This window comes from Centruroides sculpturatus, unplaced genomic scaffold, assembly GCF_000671375.1.
Source record: "Centruroides sculpturatus isolate CEXI.00-Female unplaced genomic scaffold, Cexi_2.0 scaffold1701, whole genome shotgun sequence".
Classification (NCBI taxonomy): Eukaryota; Metazoa; Arthropoda; class Arachnida; order Scorpiones; family Buthidae; genus Centruroides; species Centruroides sculpturatus.
Window position 1 is genome coordinate 28,360 of NW_019385962.1, and position 25,747 is coordinate 54,106.

The window sequence follows — 25,747 nt, forward strand, 5'->3', positions numbered from 1 at the left end:
TTATTTATAATTATTAATATTAATAAGAGATGGCGCCTAACGCTTACCTCTAGTACCAAATTGATTACGTAATTTATTTAATAATTAGCATAAAACTAGCCCGATAGATTTTCGGCAGTCTGTTGGTTGGAACTTATTTTATTTAATTTATTTGATTTTTGTATTTTTGTGTGACTACACAATGGGCACCTTGTCAAGATGCCCTGTCAGGACTGACACCATTGTGTTTTAAAAGAGACAGCAATGGCGATGGTCGTTAGAATAACGAGCGAGCAGTCTTGTTTGTATGGAGTTAAATTCAAAATGGAGAAAGTCCGAAAAACAGCTTACCTAAAGAAATAAGTCTACTCAATGATGGAATTTCTAGACAAATACTCATTTACTTACATAAAATTATTTACACATATGAACATACTAGGATTAACTGTAGAAAAATCTATTATCATCAGTATTGTTGTCAGTTAAGTCGTGTCAAATCTCTAACAGAGAGAGAAAATTAATAACCCTACCTAATAGCACTAAAGTATTTATTTTATAACCTAACCGAGGTTATTAATTAAATACCTTAAATCCGCTTCAAACTGCAGGAAACGGAAGCGAGCATACACTTGGTCGTGCTCCAAAACTCACCATCTTTCCTCCCGAGGCTTTTAGCCATTTATGCTATGTAAGCTATGCCAGCATGAAACAGTTGCAATCTAAACAGTGTTTGCTCGCGTAAAAGTGCTACATCATGAGAGAATAACGACTAGTGTTTCCACAAGGCTACCAGGCTAACTTTCTAACAAGCCAGTTTTTAATTTATTAATCTGAATTACATTAATTCTTTCGGTTTTTGTAAAAACTGCGAAATTATGATAAAACAAAATAAACTTATAAAAATAATGTGCATTGTTCAGTTATCTGTTTCTCGATCAACAGGCGTCTGTCAGACGCCTAGTAGAAATTTTTTCAGCAACATTTTTCTCAAAAATCTTTTAAAAATTTTAGAAAATTCAAGATCTCTAATTTTTTCGAGCTGCAAAAAGTGCAATAAATAACTATTTTAGTGGGCGCCGAGTTTACTCGCAAAAATAAGTTGAAAAAGTGCCAGAGTCTCACAAACTATGCACGATCATTAGGGTAAGAAAAATTCATAATAAAAAACACTCTCGCGCTAATCGTTATCGTCGTTCGCAACCGTCGCGATCATCTTTTTCGCTATCAATGCTTTTTTCGCAATAATTTTTTTTTATTTTAAGAAAAAAATAGATTTCAATTCGATTTTCAAGCGAGATATCGCCATTTATTATTACACTCAGCGAAGTTTAATTATACTCTGCAACAAATCGCGTTTGACCACACGAGAAATAACAGCAAGAAACATTTTCAAAATTAAGTATGTTAATTCAAATTGCGCTAATTCTACAATTTTTGTTTCTTCCGTAACAATTTCACTTAGGTATTGCCGAAAATGCATTTTTTAATGAAATTTTGAGAATATTTCCAGTTATAAATAAAAAACTTTACTCGTTGGACATCATGTCGTAAATTGCCGAATTTTTGATAGTCCACCCATTATTTTTTTGATCGCTTCATTTTATGCACAAAAAACATATTTATCTGAACTATCAGCAAAGAATTTTGACAATTTCTATAATATTTTGAGCGATGTCCATTTTTATATTAAGTGATCGATTTAAGCCTAACACACGACTATGTCACATTAAAAATTAAAAATAAAATTAATATGTAAAGATCTAAAGAAACTATCTGTTAAATCTTAAAAAAATACATTCTTATGAGTATAATAAAAAAAAGCTTTGTCAATTAGTCGATTTACAACTCAGAAAGAAGTGTTTGAAGTAGAGTCATAAAACAATTAACGTTTATTGACTTTTGCGGTAGAGGTAACAAGAGGTCTGTTGACAAAGTTTTAGGCAGTAGTCCGAAATTTCTACTCATTTCACTTAAAAGATTCATATTTCTTCCTAATTTGCAAACCGAATGGCAATTGGTGAAACAAGAGATAAATTACATTGAGTTGAAATTTGATATGTTTATTATTTGCGTTTTTTGTCTCAAATTACATTAAATTCAACGCAAATAAAGCATTTTTGTCAATATATAAATATTTTACGCTGTTTAAAAGTAGAGAAAATAAAAAAGAAAGATGTAATAATAACTTTTGAAGCAAAGTTAATAACTTTACCATTTTATGAGAAAAAATGGAGTCTGTGAAATGTTACGTGATTAAAGTATGGTCAGAAAATCATGTGATATGGAAAGGGTTATTGGTTTTAAAATGATGTTGCCCTTGCCTTGTATAGTTTCCTACAATGTGCGTGCATTGGTATAACATCCTTGCTAACGTGACTGTTTTGTTTGTTGAATTCTGTAAACAGCGAGCATACTCTGTTATCAATGCACTAGCAAAGGAATAATGGCGAGAGTGAGAAGAAAGAAACAGTGAGTTGGACGTCATCAGTTGTGCTAGCTGACGTTTGCTAGAGTTTTGCTCTTGCAAAGCTCTAGATTGCAACGGGGTCTTAGAATTTTAAAGGTTTCAAGGGTTTGAATAGGTGATGAATGGCACTCGAGATATATTAGATAGAGGTGCAAATGTTGATAAGATGTCCCTGGACAAAAGAATATTTATTCAGCTACGTGGATGTCTTAAAGTATAAATCCTCCGATATTCAAATTAGTGGAACAGTAGGAAAACTGTTTGATAGGGTTGAGGCTGGCTAGTAACAAGATAGCAAGCCCTAACTGACCAACCAACTCGAGATTATCGACGAACTCTTTCTGTTGTCATCGATCTCCTTCTTTTATTTTGGGGGACCCTCATCGTTCATGTCATTTTTTGGTAATTTCAATTTCTATGTCCAATAGTAAATTTTTTTGTCATGCTTCAGATGACACATTCGATGTGTCACAGTGAAAAGAAGTGAATCCGAGATGAAAGATATAACCCTATCTTATAACGATATAACCCTATCTTACTGTTGTTGTTGGGGAAAACATTAATGTTATTGTTTTGGTTTTTTTTTCTTTCGAAAAATTTTACTCGAAAATTTTCGTTAAGTCCGTGCCCTTAAATTTCGTTATATTATACTTACTTATTTTGAAACGAATATTATAGTTGACAGTTGTACTTAAATGTAAATGAAAATGTTAAAATGTTTACTTTTTTAATTGTTTTATTTTAAAACATTCCATAATCTGTATTCTAAACTGTCTTGACTGAAGATGGCCTATAATTTAGACAGAGAACGTTTTGTATAGCTATAAATAAATGTTTCTTTGTAATCATAACGAAATTACAGGTTAATTAATTACTTTAAAATGAATGTAGGTTTTAGCACGTCGTTGACATTGAAAATATATCACACAAAAAAGACTTTCAGAGGCATAAGTTTGGTTTATTGGTGTGAACGTATATGTATTTTGGGCTTAACGCTTCCTCTTAAGTCCTCGTATTACATATTTATCAGCAAATTGATTTTTAGCTCTATTTTCCCTTCCGTTTTTAAACAACGTGTATATCTTCTTACGAGTCATGTTGGTTTAACTGTCACTATCTCAGGTAATTAAGTTCTATTGTATGAACCATTGTAAGCATATCCTAATTTTTTCAATGCATTCTGTAAATATTTAAACCTGTAATCAATTTGCTGATAAATATGTAATAATAGGCTGAAGAGGGGCGTTAAGCCTGAAATGCATATCTGTTCACATCGATAAACCAACCTTTTTTCTCTGAAAGTGTTTCTGTGTTATATGTTTTCAACAGCAACATTGTGCTAAGAAAATACATATAATAGAGAACAACGAGCAACCAAGACTTTAACATGAGCTTACATTTTAAAGTGATAATTGTTAAACTAAGAAAGAAATAGTTTTTACTTTTTCTAAGCTTCATATGAATGCTTTGGAAAATTCACATATACATACAGTAGAGCGTCGTTTATCCGAATCAATTGGGGACTGGGGTGGTTCGGATAACTTATTTTTCTGATAACGAATCATGTACGAAAAAATATATTAATTTATCCTGTGTTAAAATTTTTCTCCGTTGGGTATCGCTTCGCGTTGAATTTTTGTCGATGTTAAGCCTAACGAAGACTATTGTATCGTTAAAAATTATTTTTTTATTTTGTACAAACAAAATAAATATATTGAAAAATATAAAAACAATAAAAATTATACTTCAAAAGTTAATTTAGTATCAAAAACGTAAAATATTTGAGTAGCCCAAGAAATAGCCGAAGATTGCAGCGCCACAGCACTAGCGAAAATTTGAATTTGCCGACTGGAATACTTTCGGATAACAGACGTTTTGGATAACCAGCTTTCGGATAAACGACGCTCTACTGTATTTTGAATGTGCAATGCTTTGCAATTTTGTTTATAGATTATATCTGTATGCTTTAATTAAAGTTAAACGCTTTGTATTCGATAGTGTTATATATTTTATTGGTATTTTGTAGAGTGCTACATCATATATAGCAGTCTATAACACTCTATATATATATATATATCTCTTATGTTCGAAACATTATGTTGGAAACCTAGACAGAGCTTAAAGTTGGTTGTTTTATAGAATTTGACAATGATGCAAGTGAATGTATTGCCTATCAGGCACATTCTGGGAGGACTTTCTTTGTGAAATGGGCCAGCCATTTATATGTTAAAAACATGAAAAAATATGGTAAACTCTATCTGGCCAGCCAGTTGAAAAGGTGTGGACCCATGGGAATGTGCCATTATTAGTAGTTTTATTCCTTCACTCAGAAATGGGTAAAGGACCTTAATGCTTGCATACAGGGCAGGGTGCCCCATTGTTATGTAGTTAGTTTTTCGTGAGCGATTCGACTGTCTTTTTTTGGGCGATTTTGCCTGTGTTCTAGTCAGCTAGCTCTTTTGTAACGCCTTTTTTACATTTCCAAAGGGAAGCAGAGTTGCACCTTCTTGAGGTCCTGCCCGTAAGTAACCCGAAAGGGTGTAGCTAAGCAACTCCTGCGTCTTTTAGCAAACATTCAAACAGTACTTTTTAGGACTATGGCCAAAAGGCCACACATGTCCGAATCAGAGGACGAGGTGTCTTCCCAAGGAGAAACGGACTTCCTTGAACAAGATAACAGAGTAAAGATAGCGGAAAGTATCCACGAGGAAGTGGAAAACTACATGGCCGAGAATCATAAATGCAGACTCAGAACAGAAGAACACATCGCATATATACGCGAACAAATAGAACGCATTATCGAGCTTCTAGAGCAAAAACCAACTGATCAACTGCAAGTCGCAGTCGATAACTTACACAAGAAGATAGATAAAGTTCTGGAGTCAAGGGAAAGTCCTGGACGAAGTTACGCGCAGGTTACAGCACAGAAAATAGTTAAGCCAAGAAAAGAGATAATCCTAGTGGAACCAGAGAGAAAAAATTCCGATGCAGAAGTAACGAAGGAGAGACTAAAGAAGAACATCGACCCCAAAAAAATGGGAATCGGGATACAAGCTGTTCGTAAATTGAAACGAGGGGAAATAGCAATCGAAGTCGGATCAGCCGAAGAGAAGAATAAGCTAAGAGAAGAAATAGAATCTAAAACACAACTAAAGACAAGAGAGCCTTTCAAAAGAAAGCCGATAATCGTCCTTTACGGCGTAGAAACAGAAGTGCCTAAGGATGAAATTATTGAAAGCATGTATGAGCAAAATGAAATTATTAGCAGTAACATTACAAAAACTGAATTTCGAGAAAAAGTGGAAATAAGATTCCAATTTGGTAATAAAAACAAAAAAAACGACCAATTGGGTCCTTCAGGTGAGCCCGGACATAAGACGTCTTATTTTTTAAAAAAAAAGATCAACCTCGGTTAGTCCAGGTGTGGAGCGGAGGATTTTATTTCTGTTACACAATGTTTCCAGTGCTACAGCATTGGTCATATTGCAAGAGACTGCAAGGAAAAAGTACCCACATGCAGCCAGTGTGGTCTAGGACACGAGTATAAAGACTCTACACACAGAGATAAAGTGGAATATGTGGATTGCAAATGAGAAAAGATCAAAGATTGTAGACATAATGCCTGCTCAAAGATCTGTCCGCTAATTCAGAAAGTTAGAAATATGTTAATAGATAAGATGGATTATGGGAATTAACCCAATAGAAACTGGAAATGATAGAATGCTGAAAGTTTTACAAGTCAATGTACAGAGATCAATCAGTAATACATCAGCACTATGCAAGACACTCGAAAATGTGAACATAGCCCTCATACAGGAGCCATATTGTCAAAGAGGAATAACAGCCTGTCTCAGAACAACTTATAAAGTACTATTCAACAGGGACTTTCATTTGTCTATGACAGCCATCATCAACAATCCAGATGTTCCAGTTGTATTTCACGTTGAAGAAAGCAACAAATTTTTAACATACCTAGAAGTAGGAAACTGTCTCAGTAACTATTTATTCATTTCAGTCTACTGCCCAATAACAGACGATTTAAACCCAATCCTACATCGCTTGAATGAAATTATTAAACGTTTTCCGCACAAAAATATTGTTATTTGCGGTGACTTAAATGCGCATTTGGAACTGTGGGAAGATCCGAATAATGATGAGCGAGCAAGTCAAATTCTGGAATTTACGAATGCTTATGGCCTATTTATCCTTAACCAGCCTGACTCATTACCAACCTTTGAAGCAGCCACAGGTAGAAGTTGGATCGACCTAACCATCTGTAACGGCAAAGCTCTAAACAATGTAAGGTCATGGCACGTATGTAGTCTAAGTGACCATAGCTATATATTTTTTGAAATTTGCATTGAAAGAGGAATGATAAGTGAAAAAAGCAGCCAATTTGCCATAAACAGGGAAAACTGGCCCTTATTTAAAACCAAGTTAGAGGAAGTAATGAACATAATAAATCTACAGGAATGTCATGACTAAGAGTCATCTGAGAGAGCAATTACAGATTTTAATGAGAACTTATTAAAGGCCTGTAGAGAGAGCATCCCTATAAAAAAGAAAGGCCAAAAGGCAGTGCCTTGGTGGTCAACGGAACTATCAGACATGAGAAAAAGAAATAATAGACTAAGAACAAGATTTCAGAGAGCCAGGAATGATAATGATAGAATTGAAAGGAAAGAGCAGTACCTAGAAAACAGTAAGGTGTGTAAAGCCATAATAAAGACAAGGAAATTAGAATCCTGGCACAACTTCTGCACAAAGAGCTCAACAAAGCCTTGGGGCTTTCTTTATAAGGCTTGCGCAGGCAAGCTGAATATTCTGACCTTCCTTACAGCCATTCATGACAACGACAAATACACAGAAAGAGTTGATAATATGGTAATAAAGCTAATGGATACATTTTTCCCAGGGGATGACCCAGGAACAGACAATACTGAGCAAAAGCTGTTGAGAGCAGAAAGTGAAATGGCATATAAAGGGTCAATGGACCCAAGCTTTACTACAGAAGAGATACAGAACACAGTATATAGGCTAAAACCGGGTAAGGAACCCGGCCCGGATGGTATAGTCACAGAAATGGTGTACAACGTCTGGGAAATAAACCCAAACTATATGACAAGACTTTATAATCTGTGCCTCGACTATAACTTCTTCCCAGCAACCTGGAAGCTGGCTAAACTGGTCATCATACCGAAAGGAGATCATCTAGATAAAAGTGATGCCAAAAGCTATAGAACCATGTCTTCTACCATTGCTTGGCAAAGTTTTAGATTACTTAATAAGTCAAAGAATCATTGCACATATACTAAGAAACAATTTCTTAAATGGCAAACAGTATGCCTTTCTTTCTAACAAGAGTACAGATGACATCATTTGCACCGTAGTTAACGAGATTGAACTGACCCTTACCAATCACAAGTACTGCTGCAGTATTAGTCTGGATATCAGGGGCACCTTTGACCATGCGTGGTGGCCCCTGATTTTGAAAGCTCTGAGAGAAGCAGATTGTCCAGAAAACATATACTACGTAGTTAAGGACTATCTTAATAATCGCAGGGTCATTTACTCTACAAATAGTGCAAATATAACAAGGGAGCTAGTAAGAGGATGTCCCCAAGGCTCAAATTCAAGTGCATTATTTTGGAACCTGGCATATGACCAATTCCTTAGAGTCGACAAAGGTAAAAAAATTACAGAGATGGCGTACGCAGATGACACCTTCATCATCTACGGGGCAGACTCCCGTAGGAAAATAGAACAGACTGGCAACAATGTGCTTGGCAAGATACTTGAGACTGGAAAAAATCTGAAACTATCATCCAATGCTAAAAAAACCAGTGCAATAATCTTTACTAAAGGTCACACCACAGATCTATACAAAAGATGCCCAACCTTAAAGATGGGAAACGGTAAAATAAAGATAGTGAAACACTACAATATCTAGGAGTGGTGTTAGATAAGAGATTGACTTGGCTTCCACACACCATAGCAACAAAGGATAAAAGTGTCAGCATGTTCAGTGCACTAGCAAGGGTAGCCAAAGCTACATGGAGTTTGAACAAGGACGCTATGGAAATTATTTACAAGGGAGCTTTCATTCCAAGACTTACATATGCAGCTGCTGCATGGTACCTAGCAGCAGAGAAAGAGACAATAAAAAAGAAACTCTACAGTGCACAAAGGTGTGCTTTACTTAGGTTAACTAGAGCTTTCAGAACCACATCTACTGAGGCATTGTTGGTTATTGCAGGAACACCACCTATTGACCTAATTCTCAAGGAGAGAGCTGTCCTTTTCCAATGCAGAAGAGGACATAACATACAAATAGACAGAATACAATTAACAACAAATGACATAGAACTAAAGCCCACTTTATGGATGATGCCAAGACTGCCTGAACGGAAAACAATAGTGTTAGCAGAAAGTGATGAAATAGGAAATATAAAACTGTACACAGATGGCTCGAAGGTAAATAACTTAGTAGGTGCAGCCGTTGTAGCAATATGCAACGGGATAGAGATATACTCTGAGAAGTACAGGCTTAGAGACTATTGTATTCTATTGTTCTATTCTATTGTTGGCAATAGAACAGGCTATTAGTTGGGTAATTACCACCGGAACAGATGATCTAGTCCTGGTTAATACAGATAGTCAATCAGCTATCAGTGCTCTATGACAATTCGTGGACACAAACGAAACAGCCCCAAATATTAAAAACATGATAAATAAAAGTGGCATACAAATAAAATTTAAGTGGATCAAGGCCCACAGCGGGGTTGATGGAAACGAACGCGCGGATCTTTTAGCAAAAGAGGCCGCTAATCTGGTGAATGCGTCTCATGGAAAGATACCTCTATCATATATTAAAAGAACCATCAGAGCATAGACTAATGCAATATGGCAAGACAGATGGAGTTACACTAGTAAAGGTAGACACACATTCTGGCTTCTACCAAGTGTAGAAGAGCGTATGAAAGATTTACAATGGCTCAAAATAAACTTCATAACTAGCCAAATCCTCACTGACACTGTAATAGTAATGAATAATTACAAAAAATCGGCAAGCGGAATTCAGCGGCATGTGACTGCGGTAAAGAAAATCAAGACCTCGATCATAAAATCCTCGAATGCTACAAATACGAAAAGGAGAGGTTAGAGTTAAGACTTCTCCATACACAGAATACGAGATTCCCAAACTTGGACCTATGTAACCTAATCCGAGACAGAGACTTGGCAAATGCTATTCAGACCTTTGCGAGAAGGGTTCTTATGTAAAGTTAGAGAGAAAAGTTATCTCTTCACCTACCAGCCGGCAATCCACCAGATTTACTGTATAAGCGTGACAAGAACGCGTCGTTTTGTTTTAATGTTAATTTAATTTTACTGTAGTTTGTTTATTGTAAATAAGAATTTATACTGGTTTAACTTAATAAACCAACGTTCTCCTTGTTGTGCCTATGGCGGGACAAGGATGACTGATCCATCCAAGGGAAAATGATGATCATTCAATGAAAAAAAACATGCTTGCATACAAAAGTATTAAAACTACACATTCGATGCTACAGGAAAAAAATAAATTTTAACATAATATTTAGGACCAATGACAAAAATAACAAAAATATTTAGAAAATGTAGATCAATCTTTGCCATCGATTAGTTTGGACTAATCTCAGATTGCATTTCTAAATATATCGCGATTCTCTAAATATTTCGCGATTGTTATAAATAACAGAAATGAAATAGGCTAATTGTTCAGAAAGATAATCCCTAAATTTTTCCATTTTTCAATTCAGAAGACCTTGAAATGTCAACATATCCAAAGAAAAACCTTTGGAGTTTTCTCTCTGTCTGTTTGGAGTTTTCTCTCTGTCTGTGAATGTTAGTATGCTAGAGGGGGCTGAAGCGGAGAGCTTCTCCCGACTTACAGGCTTGGCTGTCAGGAAATGGCTATAGGAGGGCTAAAGGAGTGGGAGGCGTAATGAAGTCATAATGATATGTCGGTAGTACTCAACAAGAGTCATTAAATTAGGAATAACATATTTAATATAAACATAAACATAATACAAATACATTAAAATTACACATTAATTCGAAACAATATGAAAGCGATAATTATAATAAATTCCGAGTCGCGACAATATCAAACAACTGATGTCCGTCTTTCCAGTAAAGAGAAGGTCATCGACACAATATGACTAAGTTCTATCAAAAAGAAACAGAATAAATAATTTCTAAGTCCCAAGCATATCGGTAAACGACTATTTTCAAAGTCCCGAGTAAGTCGAGCGACAATAATTTCTAAGTCCCGGATATATCGAGAGACCATAATTTCAAAGTCGCGAGTATATCGAGAAAAAGTGAAGTAAAAACAATCTAAGTATTTACCTCTTTAGGTCGGCGATCAGAAACCTTGAAGTCCTTCCAGAGTAGACGCTTGTAGTCTTTTTCCTCCGATGATCGCCTCGAGATCTCGGATCATTTCCCTATTATACTATTTCAGCGTGGACAATCTCGGGAACCCCGATTTATGACAGTCTCCCACGTCATGGGTGACGACAATGCAGACATCGCTTGACCAATTAATGTTAAATTCGTCATCACCTGGGGAGATGACTGACTATGTTAGGTAATGTTTTTCACTGTACGGGTGACCCTTGTAGGTGACCTCTTGTCTACTCTCCACGCAGGAACACATGGTTGTCTATTGCGGTCTAGCCAATTAGTAAAATAGTGCAATATAGTAGTGTCCTGGGGAGAGGGGAGTTCTTCCGCGGTCGCCTCGGACGACTTTGTCCGTCAATTTTAGAAACTAAGCAGTTTGCTGTCCGGGGTCTATTCCTCGAACAACGGGGTGAGAACGGGAGAAATAACGGAAATGATGGTGAAAGAAATATAACTTGTTACGTATATAATTAAAATTCTCATAAGAGAGTCAGATTTTCACATAACTCCCCACTTTTCTACAAATCTTACACCCTTGGTGTGATTTTTCTTCTTTCTTCTGTTGGGAGAGATGAAGCTCTATATATATGATGGAGATCTTCAGGTTGATCGAAGAGTCGTATTTTTGAAGTTCTCAAAGAGACATATTCTTGGTAAAGTCCATTTTCTTCTAAAGTAACGACGTTCAACCTTCATGCGAAATCTAAAACTTTATCCCTCGACAATATACGTATCGAAGCTGAGCTTATGAAAGGAATCGACCTTAATTCACCGTCCGTCGAAAGGCAAATCTCCAGATTTGAAACTTCATAAATCTCTGTTCGCCTCTCCAGGGAGGAAATTTTGTATCTCCGTTAAATGGATAAAAAATTGCGTGTAAATCAGAGAGAGAGAAAAAAAAATTTTCGAGGTTATACGCGAAAAATCTTTCTCTCTCTCGATCTATCTTACGGTTACGCCCCTTTTAGACACTGATATACAAAAAATAACGCTACGCGATTAAAAAAAAATTTAGCGGTTACAAAAATAAATGATACAAAAATATAAAAAATGGTCGACTTGCGCGTACAATTTTAAAGGATAACGTCGACTTAAAAATTGTTATCTATTGATCAACACTTATAGTTATTTTGTATGATAAAGGTACTCACAGAACAATCTCTTTCTCATCTTTTCCAATGTTCTGGTACGATGCGAAAATCACCAAATAAGGAAATGATTTTCATCCGTCGCACGTGAAAATGGGCGTCGAGTCCGAAAAAGGGTATCGGCGACGTCCGAAGAGCATTTCCGAAAGTTAATAGTTACGAATAAGGATGAATGGTTCACTTCGCTTTCCATAGGTGCACAATCCTAAGAAGAGTAACCTTGTCGTCCTCAAGACGAGAGTTGTTATTAGGTTCTTAGTGGAACCTATCGTCATCCTTATTAACGTATCTTAATTTATCCTTCGTCAGTAATCACTCTTAAAAACAGTCGGGTATATATGTATCTTTACCAAGGCGTGAAATTTTTTAGCAAGCCATAAAGTGATATGAGGGTTAAAATAGGTTTGTTACCCTGAGCTGCACAAGGGCATACAACCAAAAATCCGTACAAAAAGGATTAAAGGAAGATATAAATCAATATTCTATATCAGGTCATCCTGAAGCTTCAGTAGCTGAAAAAGTGACCTTTAGGCTAAATGAGAGGAGATAGGTTTCTCTTTAGGTCTAAGATAATTGTCAAAAAAAAACCTCCTCAGCATTTGGAATTTCATAGCTTTTCAGAGCCTGTTGCACAGAGTCAATTCTTTATCAACATATAAAGAAAAGATAATTGACAGCTGACTTTGACCAATGTATGGTTTCACTAGTCCACACGATTTTGTACGGAGTGGCTTCTATCCGTGACAGTATATCTGTCCTCAATGAGAACGGTATCAATCAAGCACGGATATCAGGAGGGGGATTCCTTTCGTTTGGATCCTCATAATAAGGAATTTTGCCCCTTTTAATTTTTACTTCGTATAACTCCCAATAAAAGGATAAACAAAACAAATAAAATCTCTCCGTGGATCCTGATAATCATTTTAAAAATTCCCTTCTTCAGAATTAGCAATAATGAGTGAAACTCATTATTCATTCAGGGAAATTTAACAAGTATAGACCTCAAGAAGGTCTACACTTATCAAATCTCCAAAAAAATTTTGATGAGAGGTGACATTCTCTCCCAAGAAGTTCAATTAATTAAGGAATCTATTGAAGCACTTACCAATTTCTCTTCCGAAGAAAGTCCTCCGCTTTCACGCAATGCCATGAAATTACTTTTTCGGGCTTAAGATGGCGGCTGGAAGACGTATAGACTTTCGCCATCAGGCTAGAGGCTCTGAACCTTAAATAGATATTGCTCAAGACGAAGCAATAGCCTCTGTAAAATATGGTCAGACGAGTTCGTATAATAAGCTAGGCACACGTGAGAATTACGAGAAAGGTCTCGTCTCTCAAACACAGTGTGTAATACACAGATCGCCAAAACAAAAATTTATTAGCTTTTTCCGATTTAAAGTCGGAAGGATTTACTTAACTTGCATAAATTAGAAATTTCTATATTACATTCATTTAATTGCGAAAAGAAATATAGTGAATATAGTGGAACAAAAGAGTCAGAGATTATCTTCTTCAAATTAGATAATCATGTCCTTAAACGACGGCCCTACCTTTTCGTTTAGTGGAAGGTAATCCGCATAAACAAGACAACTTGTCGGATAGGATAACCATTCGTTCCTATAATTAAAAGAAAATGTGAGAGACAACCATTCGCTACACATTATAACTCTAGAAAATCCTGGTTTATAAAATGAAAATCCTAATGAGATGGCAGAATCAAATCAGGTTGATGTGAGTTAATCACAAATAAAATGATACCCTTGAAATCCTGGGAGAAGACTTCCCAAGCTGTGGATTTCACAAGTGACAATGGAAAATGGATAGGACACAGTTATGATCCTTATAGGAGGGAGACACCCAAAGTGAACGGGTTATTCTCTCTCTTGGAGTATTACCAACCGGGAAACACCAAGCTCGAGAACGAAATCTGAAGAAGTGGAGCAAGTGTATTATTCCCGCCTTTCCTATTATTTTTGAATGAAAGATAAAAGGATACATGCAGTCCCATTCCTTGTTTGAAAGATATTGTTAACAAAGGTTAACATTGCTGCTCTTGAACAAAAACATAGCAGTTTACATGATATAAATCAATTATTGAACCAAAGGATCTATATATGTAGCTTCTGCCATAAGTTAAATAAAAATAAACAAATGAATTCGCATTCTGAAATGCTTCTTATCACAATAATAACAACAATGACAGTAATAATAATGACAGTAAGAATATGAAAATGATGAGTAAAGCAGATAATCATCCAACATTCAAACGTAGAGACTAGAATTAACTTACCATTTGTCATTGCAAAAAAAAAAATCCTTTTAGATAGCCTACACTCCACAGGTAGTCAGCTCGAAAAACAAAAAAATAAAAATATATATACCTCACCTTTGCGTTAAGGGGTGCTGTACTGTGATTCCTTGTGTTTACGTTGTTTTCCGATTCGGGAAGGTTGTTTATTTCGAGGAGAAGTACGTGGAGTTAAGATAGGAGGAGAACAGGTCCGACGGGGAGGAGTATTCCTGCCGCCGGTACTAGGCGTCTCATCTCTATCTAAATATGGTTCCACGAGTGCGTGTTCCAACGGAATCTGGTCTATATTATTAATATTACAATTAGTACAAAAAGGAGAAGGCTCGATCGCGCGTACAATACGCTGAAGAATTCGCGATGCCGTAGATCTCGGTAACATCAAAGAGAAATCGAATCGGACGTCCGGTGGTGGACCATGAGATTCTGCGTAGATCTCCCGTTGGTTTCGCTGCGTCTTTGCAAAGAGATGACAAGCTTCCTGTATGTTAGCAGGGAAGTTGAAAGAGGTTCCTTCTTGGTTCATTTTGAGTTGTCCTTGTTTTCTTATAGAACACGGGGTATTTTTCCTCTTTTTAATTAAAAATTTGTTATTACTGCCCTTACAAACCCTAAAACAAAAAGTAAGACTTTAATACCCATTCGTCTTATAATAAAGTTTCCCTAAAAATGAGGAAAATTCATAACTAGCACTTATTAACTAACAAGTAAGAAATAATTTTGCTATTAATTCTAGCTATTAAAGGGAAGATTTCTTTGATAAGTAAAACTACTTTTCCTTTTGGATTTCGGATGTTAGACCTGGTGGGTTTGAGGAAATAAGGTACATTATACCAAGGTCACCACTGAATTTTAAGCTGTTCGTCTTACATTTTATAACCCGTTAATCTACTTCGCGGTCTCTCTCTTTTCTTTTTCGTAAAAAAATAAAAGTTGGCGCTCTTCTCCTTTCGACTTCGTAAAAGTTGACGTTCCTTTTTATTCGTTTAAATCACCCTTTTGTTTCTCTATAAATGAAAATTTTTATACATATTGTTAGGAAAAGAGAGGTCTTACCTATTTACTTTGTCTCTTTGGGACTAAAACTCAAAGTGAGGACGATCGACTGACACTCGGCGAAACAAAGCGTGGTATGCGACTTCGACTAGGTCGAGGCATCACCCAAGGTTGTTCGGGGACAGAACCTTGGCTTCGTAGCGCATAAGGAGGAGTTATCTCTGTAATTTCCTCTTCAGAACCGCCGCTCTCGCTCTCTAAGTCTTCACTTTCACTCTCGCTTTCCTCTTCTGGACGTTCTTCTGAAATTTGATCTGGGATGGAGCTTAAAATGAATTCATCCCAAGGGTCATGTCTTGTCCCATGTCTTGTATTTCGTCGTCATCGCCCTTATCCTGTTTTTCCGGCGGTTCTTCCTCTATTTCTTTGTTTACATCCAATTCTTTTCTAGCGATAGAGGGTTTAATTCGGTCGGCGTGTACTTTCAATTTATGTTTAGTCTGGATATTTTCTATCTGATAATTCACTGGACTGAGAATATCGACTATTCGATAAGGACCTGACCATCCTGGAGCTGATTTTCGCTTTATTCCTCTGGGAACAACTACTTCTTTTAATAAAACTCGGTCGCCTACCTGATAATGAGGTGGCTTGTTCTGCCTTTTATGCCTTTCCCTTCGGTCTTTAGCGGCGATTTCGGCTACTTCCTGTGCCGTTTTATGGGCGTAACTCATTCTTGCCCTTAATTCGGATGCGTAATTGTCATCGATATTATATTTAATGGTAGCGGGATTATTAACTACTTCAAACGGGTAAGTAGGATCTCTTCCATACAAAAGGAAAAATGGACTTTCGTCGGTAGATGCGTGTACAGATGTGTTATACGTAAATAAAGCGTATGGGATCCATTTGTCTCAATCGCGTTGATCCTTTGCTACATAATGAGATAAAATATCAATAAGCGTTTTATTAAAGCGTTCAACTACGCCGTTACACGCTGGATGATAAGCGGTAGTAAGAAGTCGTTTTATCTGTAGCAACTCACATACTTCTCTAAACATCCTGGAGATAAGATTCGGTGCTCTATCTGTCAACAACTGTGTTGGAGTAGAGTGGCATAATACGATATTGGTAACAAACGCCTTTGCAATCGTCTTGCTACTAACATCCGGTAATGAGATAGCTTCAGCGTATCGGCTGAAATGATCCACAAACACCAGAATATATTTATTTCCACTTGTTGTGACAGGTAAAGGTCCTACAATATCCATCGCTGTTCTTTCGAATAAATGCGTAAGAGGCGAGAATAATTGTAATTCCGCCTGTGCTTTTCGACCTCGTCGTCGATGTTTCGCACAACTTTGACAACTTTGACAGTAACTTCTAATGTCTCTTTTCATTTCTGGCCAATAATACAGTTTTCCTATTTTAGTTTGCATTTTTAATTCTCCTAAATGTCCGGCAATAGGATTATCATGGAAAGTATATAATATATATTCCTTTAAACCTGAAGGTATAACAATTTGCTCCCACCAGTCGGTTTTTTTCCGATTGGTACCTTTGTGACTTAATACTCCCTCTTCATTTAAATAGTACTCATTTAAATTTAAATTATATATTCTCCCAAACGTGATACCATCCTTTAAAGCCTGTATGATAGGTTTCCATCTTATATCGCGTTGCTGTAAGTTTCCTATCTGTGTATTCGAGAATATAGGTTCAACTTTTTTTATCTGCCTAATTGGAATGCGACATAACGCATCAGCGTTAAGATGCGCGTTTCCCGATTTATGTATAACATCAAAATCAAACTCTTGTAGGAAAATAATCCATCTAGATATTCTAGAATTTGTAGTAGAATCCTTACTGTTGATTAACCATCGTAACGGTCGATGATCTGTGATAATAATAAATTTTCGTCCATATAAATATGGTTTAAAATAACGTACGGCCCATACCGTAGCTAAGCATTCCTTTTCCGTTGTGCTATAGTTTAATTCCGGTTTTCGAAGTAATCGACTTGCATAAGCAATCGGTTTTTCTTTACCGTTTTCTTCCTGCGATAATACGGCTCCTAAAGCTAAATTAGATGCATCGGTTGCTAATATAAACGGTTTTGTGAAGTCTGAACACTTTAAAAGAGGAGCTGAAGTGATAATGCCCTTCAATCGTTCAAAACTATTTTGTTGATCTTGACCCCATTCAAAAGCCGTGTCCTTCTTTAACAGATCGGTTAAAGGCTTTGCAATTTTAGCATATCCATCTACATGTCTCCTATACTATCCTGTGAGACCCAAAAAAGATCTAATTTCCTTTTCGTTTAGAGGTCTGGGAAAGTCTGGAACACATGTAATTTTATCTGGATCCGGCTTTATGCCGTCTTCCGACACCTCATGTCCTAAAAATTTAATTTTTCTTTGGAGAAAATGACATTTCTTTGGTTTCAACTTTATACCTGCACTAGCTAATCGTTTAAAGATTTGTTCTAAGCGTTCGAGGTGGCTATGAAAGTCTGGACTGAAAGTTAAAACATCATCCATATAACAAATGAACTTCCTATCGACTACTGGAGGTAATATAATCCTCTCAACATGAATAAAAACCTTCTAAATCTCCAGTGTTACTCTTTTTGGCAAACGTTTTCGACCCTACCAGGGTCTTCTTCAGGCTACCGTTTTAATAAATTCAAACAGTGCAAAATCGAACAGGAATCGAATAAATGCGATTCAAATCCTAGAACGTCAACGTTAATATCAAAAAATATAGAACACCATGTTCTTTCCTCGATGACGTTAAAGCATGCGTAAATTGCACTTGTAATAATACGACACCACACTTAATTATGTGTGGGGTGTTCCTTCATAGCATAATTTCCATGCATTAGAGATATTTACTGCGTCTTTCGAGTTAATACATATGTTGTTTAATCCCGCTTTATAAATCTCTAAGGTCTCCATAATTCTTAGTTGGTCCGTACGGTGTGATAGCCTTACTATACGGGCATTCTGTAGATCCACCTTTATTCCAGGTTCTGTGGCCACAATTGAAAGGGTGGTGGTGTGTTTATTATTATCTATATCATATTTAACAGGAAGGATAGACATGACTTGAAATGCGCACCGGGAGTATATTCTATCCTCCTTTGGGATGACAGATTTAATAATAAGTTGGTATATGTGGGATCAACCAAACGCTCCCTTCGCAAACGTCTCCAGGAGCATAAATATGTTTTATTCTCACTTTACTTGTTCTATTCTCACTTTACTTTCTATTTTTTTAACGAAATCTTGGGCTAAAAGAGATACCTTTGCGCCTGTATCGATTTGCATAATAGCAGGAACTCCTTCTAGGAGACATCTAAAAGTCGCTTCTCTAGGCACTTTCCTAATTTCACTCCTTTTTCTCACAAAATGTGTTTTTGTCTCTATATCTAAGTTTAAGCTATCTTGTTTTTTTTCTATATGGCATATTCTGCCTATATGGACGTTGATAACGTCGCTGTCCTCCCACACTTCGTATATTTCCTCTAAACCGGCCATCAGGATGCTGCTGCCTGAACTTGACTCGTATTTTATCGCTATCCTTATTATTCCGTACATCGGGTATGTTAGGTGAGCGATTTCTCATAGGATTTTGTCGCTTATCTCTATTAATACTAGGCCTAAGTTGGAAAAGATAATTCGGATTGACAAAACCTTGCAGTCTATTCCCTAAACCTTGTGGTCTATACCCCTGTGTATTTCTATAATTCGTCGCATTATAGCCGCGTCGAAAATTTATATTCGGTCTACTATCTCGTCTACTCTCCGGACCTCTTGTTTGGGCTTGGGGTAGCTGTTTCTTAATATCCGCTACTTCTTAGGTTAATTTTTCCAATGCGTTTTCTAGAGTTTTCCACGCATCCTGTTTTTCCTTTTCCGGATTAACAACTTTCGTAACGGCTCTTAAAATTCCGCGAGGCGGTGCTACAAAAGATTCTATCGTCTCCTCACTAATAGCTGCCCTTATAGCCTCATCAAAATTTTCGGGTTCTTTGGACATGACGCGTTGTCTCAATCTTATATCTAGGCCGTTACCAAATTGCACTTTCATCTAATTCTCAATCCTGTACTCTCTTAATTATTGTCGCTTCCGTTTCATCTGCTCCTACTTGTTCAATCTCCATTTCACTTGCTAGCGATTGGAGTCGTACAGCGTATGACTGAACATCCTCGCCTCGCTGTTGAACACAAGCGTAGAATCTATTCGATTTTAATTCGAAAGGAACTCGTTCAAATCTCTCAATCATCACCCTTTTAAAAGTATCGAAATCCTCAACCTCTTTTATTCGTCTGTCCTTCCTAACAAACTCTCGTTCTATTCCTGTCAGTTTAAGCTTTGCCACCACAAGCATCTGTGTTTTAGACCAAGCTGCAACCCTGGTCACATTCGCAAGAGAATCGAAAAACTCGGTGACCTTTGTTCCCGCAGGATCACCCAAAAATATTGGTAACAATGGAATCATGCCGCCTAAACCACCTAAAGTTATAAGATTACCGGCTAGAGTCGCACGCGGCAGTTCACCACCTTCCGCCATCGTTCTTATTTATTTTTACTAACTTAAAAGTAACTTAAAATTAAATGATCTTTTCTATACAACCGACAGACCTCATCAAAGACTTCTCTCTTTTACTACACCAATTTGTGCACTGTTGGGACACCAACTTTGTAGGTATCTACGGGAGATTCGGAAACCCCACTTTTGAAAACCAATTTGTGAGTTTCTACGGGTGGCCTAAGTTCAATAAACCCCACTCCTGGGACACCAATTTGTGCTAACCGAGGGGGCTGAAGCAAAGAGCTTCTCCTCACTTACCGGCTTGGCTGTCAGGAAATGGCTATAGGAGTGGGAGGCGTAATGAAGTCGTAATGAGATGTCGGTAGTACTCAACAAGAGTCATTAAATTAGGAATAACATATTTAATATAAACATAAACATAATACAAATACATTAAAATTACACATTAATTCTAAACAATATGAAAGCGATAATTACAATAAATTCTGAGTCGCGACAATATCGGACAACTGATGTCCGTCTTTCCCGTAATGAGAAGGTCCTCGACACAATATGACTAAGTTCTATCGAAAAGGAACAGAATAAATAATTTTTAAGTCGCGAGTATATCGAGAAAAAGTGAAGTAAAAACAATCTAAGTATTTACCTCATTAGGTCGGCGATCAGAAACCTTGAAGTCATTCCAGAGTAGACGCTTGTAGTCTTCTTTCTTCGATGATCGCCTTGAGATCTCGGATTATTCCTCTTTTATACTATTTTAGCGTAGGAAATCTCGGGAACCCCGATTTATGACAGTCTCCCCCGTCATGGGTGACGACAATGCAGACATCGCTTGACCAATTAATGTTAAATTCGTCATCACCTGGGGAGATGACTGACTATTTTAGGTAATGTTTTTCACCATACGGGTGACCCTTGTAGGTGACCTCTTGTCTACTCTCCACGCAGGAACACATGGTTGTCTTTTGCGGTCTAGCCAATTAGTAAAATAGTGCAATATAGTAGTGTCCTGGAGAGAGGGGAGTTCTTCCGCGGTCGCCTCGGACAACTTCGTCCGTCAAGAAGGTCATCTTAGAAACTACGCAGTTCGCTGTCCGGGGTCTATTCCTCGAACAACAGGGTGAGAACGGGAGAAATAACGGAAATGATGGTGAAAGAAATATAACTTGTTACGTTTTTAATTAAAATTCTCATAAGAGAGTCAGATTTTCACATTAGTGTATGTGTATTTGTGTGACATGATTAAATTGGGTAAACAGTAACTTTTTTGCTTTTTGTAAAAAATCTCTGAAATTTTGCAATTAGATTTCTTTATTATAAAAGCGATCTATTAACTTTGGTGCTTAAAAATGAAATAAGTGAACAAGTAGAGGGGGCAACCTATCCTATATCAAGTGACATGATAAGTAATGAACATTTCACTTTTTCATATGAGTTTACAATCTTTTATATAACTTCTCTATACATAAAAATTTACCTATTTTGTATTTTATAATAATAAATAAGATAAAAATTTTTGAGTTAAATTTTTATAACAGATGAGGNATCAACCCTTCCTACACAATTAATGCCAATGACTTGGAGAAGTCCACTCCCTTTCACCTTACTCATTACCCTGGAGATCTTAACCCGATTAAATTTAATGGGAACTTTAATAACAACTGCAAAGTGTTTACGGATGGCTCCAAAGTTGATAATCATGTTGGATGCAGCTTTGTGGTATATAGGGACGAAGATGAAATCTTCCACAAACAGCTCAGACTTGCCGACCATTGCTCAGTCTTTCAGGCTGAGCTCTTTGCTGTAAATGCCGCCATACACTGGTGTGAAAATAATTTTTCTGGCCTTAGTATAAACGTCGTCTCTGACAGTCAAGCCACAATTGCCAGCATTAAAAACAAACATACGCACTACCTAGTTACTGATATTTATTGCACTATTCGTCATTCCACCAATGAATATTTCTTGAACTGGACTCGTGCACATCAGGGTAATCCTGGTAACGAGCGGGCAGACGAACTAGCAAAGGAGGCTGCCACTGACCTCACTCTCACCACTAGTTATAATAATATGAGCAATTCCACCTTAAAGCACATCCTTTGGAACAATCTCCTCGAAAACTGGCAGAATGACTGGAACAACAACCGTCAATCAATTACCAATAACTTCTTCCCACATATCTCAGACATTTATAACTATAAATGGTTGAAACTCAACCATTCCACATCGCAATTTTTTACCAACCATGGTAATATCCACTGCTATCTTAACAGATTTACCAACTACTCGAACAATACATGCTCCCTCTGTGGCACTCAGGATGGAGCACTTCATTATATTTTCAACTGCCCAATGCTCGATGCTGAGCGGCAACATTTAAAGATTATAATCAACTCTCGGGGAAAGGACTGGCCCTGTAGTTGCAACGAGTTGATCAATGAACATTCCACTTACGTTTACTTCAATCAGCTAGTCAACAAATACTGTAAACTTGCAGCTCTCAACATTTCAACTAGCACCACCTAGCAACATAAATACCACCACTTATAACTTATTCATATTGCTATGCAATTCCACTATGTATTTGACCGTTGACATGTACTTGTCTTGTATATTGTGTTCCAATTCAATGTCCTGTATATAAAGTCATTCTTATTTGTTACGCGATCTCTAGTATGTAATTAAACTGCTTTGTATATCATGTTATGTATATAGTGCTCCGTATCTACAGTCCCATCTTTTATTTCATACCATGTATATAATTGATTTATATCGAATATCATGTTATGCTAATGTTATGTACTCTATTCCTGTAACTTTAATGTTGTATGCGTTTTCAAACCGGTTGTGCTTATGCGGTACCGGGCTTGTACCTTTGTACGGCAATAAAGAACCTGAACCTGAACCTGTCATTCGACCCACTTTACACTGAGAAGAAAGTGTTTGTTTGCATCAGGAGTGTCCAACCTTTTTGTTTTTCTGGGCCACATTGGAAGAAGTCAAGGAGTTTTAAGCCACAAGTATATATTATATATATACAAGTATATATATTATATATATTGTATACACAGTGTACAGTATACAATAGTCTATCAATGCATATTTTAACGTGACTTGTATTATTGTCCTTATTTTCCATTTGTCTTTAANGACAAAATTAAAATTTACTTACCTGTACTTTCACTTGTGAACTCGGTCGAGGTTTCTGGAACTAAAAATAAAAATTTTGCAAATACTCAATTTTCAACTACATGAAACTCTTGATATTGCAAAAAGAAAAATTCAATAACAATGCAAACAATCACTTTCTCAATTTACGGGTTTTTTCAAACGATACAGCAGACTGGTGTATTTTAATCAATCCACTGAAATAACTTGAAAATTCTTACGAAACCTTCATTACAGAAAAATTTTTAAACTTTTACCATTTTCAAAATAGTCAATTGAAAATGTAGATTTCAAAACACAACACTCTTCAGTTATTACAACAAATGTCAAAACTTTCAGCTAATTGTTTAAGGAGGAGTGTTTTCTATATGAGTAATGAACTAATTTAATAAATAATGCAGAATTATAAAAAATTCTGTTTATATCACCATGTTGAAGTTGAAAGTTGAAAGCTTTATAATAAAAAATTTAACAATAATAAATAATAAAGGCATTACTAAATGACAATGTCAAGTATTAACGAAAATTCTAATTGTTGCAAAATCGAACAATTAAATTTTTTTACTTATTTTTATAGTAATAACATCATCCAAACACACATTAACATGTAAATAGCAATGTCAAAAATTAATACATTGGCTTATTGCAATTGAGTTAACATTAATTTAGACATTAAATAAAAGCAGGCAAAATGAAAAATAGTGTTATTTCTAAAATATATTTATTTTACATTGATATTACGACAGATAACCCTATTTATATGCAATTCTTGAAATCCTTTGCATTTCACGAAAATTCGTATGATGAGGTTGCTTGCATGGCAACTTTGAAAAGCCAAGTTTTTTGTCGTTCGTTTGTTAAAACTTTTCCTCGCAATAAAAAAATCTGTTCATTACCTTTTTCATGATTGGAAAAGTTAGGATAGAACTGACTTTCTGATACTTTTTCAAAAATTTATGAAAAATCGATGTTTTGGAAAATTTACAATTTACTTTGCAGACTTTATGTTATCAAACCGAATTTTAAAAAATTAAAGTGATTTTTTTACATCAATAAAATATATAAATACTATCTATTCTGACACCTGTAGAACCATTTTGTAACATCTATAAAACTAAGATTTTTGATTTTTGAGAAATGCAAATTTTCTTAGTTTTACTACTGAAGTTTAAATTGAACCACTCTGTGTATATTTAGGAATATCAAATGCGTCATGTCATTTTAATAATTTAAAATTTCTACAGTAATATTCTGCAAAGAAAGAAAATATGGCAAAACTATTCTTTAGCAGAAAATACATTGAATGAAAAAATACTGTGTTCAACAAAAGTGTTGGTAAACTGCAGCAGAGAGTGAGAAGTGGTTAAGAGAAATATTTGAATAAAATCTGCTAAAAACTAAAAGCAATAAATTTACTTTTTATGCAAATCTTGATTTTAGTTGCCTGTCTTTAAACAAATCTTCATATGATAAATAATAGATTTTTTAAAATATTGAGTAACTGATTAAAGAATTCTTAATGTGATAATATATAGTATTATATTATGAATAAAACAGATATAATTAAAAAAAACTTACTTGTAGATGGCTGAGGAGATGTAGTTTGAACTGAAAGTAAATAATTACAATGTAATTACAGCACTCAAACATAAATTTAAAAACATTATAATAGCAGAAGTGAATAAAAATATATTGAAATATATTTTTAGTATATGGCGAAACAGCTCAAACTACTGGCCTGGATTCTATCCAGGCCAGCATTTCTTCATTTAAGCAATTTAATACTTGTAAAAAATTATTCAAGTTCGAGTTAACAAATATAACGCCGTGAGATTTTTTATTTCATAATATTTCCTTCGTAAATAATACTAATCAAAGGAGTTCTTGTAAAAATCAGAGATTAGACTAACAACCAGATTCCGGCGCAAACGAAACAAATTTGAGCATCGGAATGGACAGGACAGGACAGGAATGGACGATTACATTTCTGATATGTAATCGATGCCCCAGTCCTCTGCCAAGCTGCCTCCGATCATGTCGAGTTCCTGCCGTTTCAATTGGACCTAGCCGCTTTGTAATAATGGACAATCGACTTGAACCAGTAGTTACCAATTGTGGATATTAACATTACGGATTATTAGTAAGACTTTTCAATAGAAATAAGTCACCCTCCTTCCTCTGTCCAGGTCACCCAACCGTCATAACTGAAGAATCCACGTACTTATAAACACAATTTTTTGAGTTCCACAAAAAATCGTGTAAACAAGCATGCAAAAAATGTGTTTTCTATTTTAAGAAGATACGTTCCAACTTATTAACCCTTTCAATGAAAAAAATATATATTAGTTATTATTTGTCACTACATGATAGTAATCCGATATGATTATGACCAGGTGAGCGATTTTTGCTATTCTTGCTAGTGAGATTTACCAAATCCGCCAAATGTGAATCCAATAAAAATTTATTACCCATTAATACATTTTGAATGGATTAAATACGCTCTGAAAGTTCTTGCGGTATTGACTTTTTTGTCATAAAATCTGTTATATTCACTTGTTGTTTCGGTTTTGCAAGTTCCTTGTACGTACAGTTCTATGTACCCAACTGAACAAATCATTAAATTTTTAAACGCATTTTACACTTGGATCAAGCAATCATTAATTGAAAAATTATTA

At 35.9% G+C, this 25,747-nt stretch overlaps 1 protein-coding gene across 1 annotated transcript in view; it reads right to left on the minus strand.

The window, feature by feature from the left end:
- LOC111612823 overlaps positions 1 to 25,747 on the minus strand; it is a 61,371-nt gene that overhangs the window by 5,735 nt on the left and 29,889 nt on the right. Inside the window, exons 3-4 of the mRNA XM_023354081.1 lie at positions 24,651 to 24,680; positions 23,077 to 23,115 (exon numbers count right to left, since the gene is read on the minus strand). Of these exons, the coding sequence (XP_023209849.1) occupies positions 23,077 to 23,115; positions 24,651 to 24,680 (69 nt within the window). The remainder of the gene's footprint in view (positions 1 to 23,076; positions 23,116 to 24,650; positions 24,681 to 25,747) is intronic.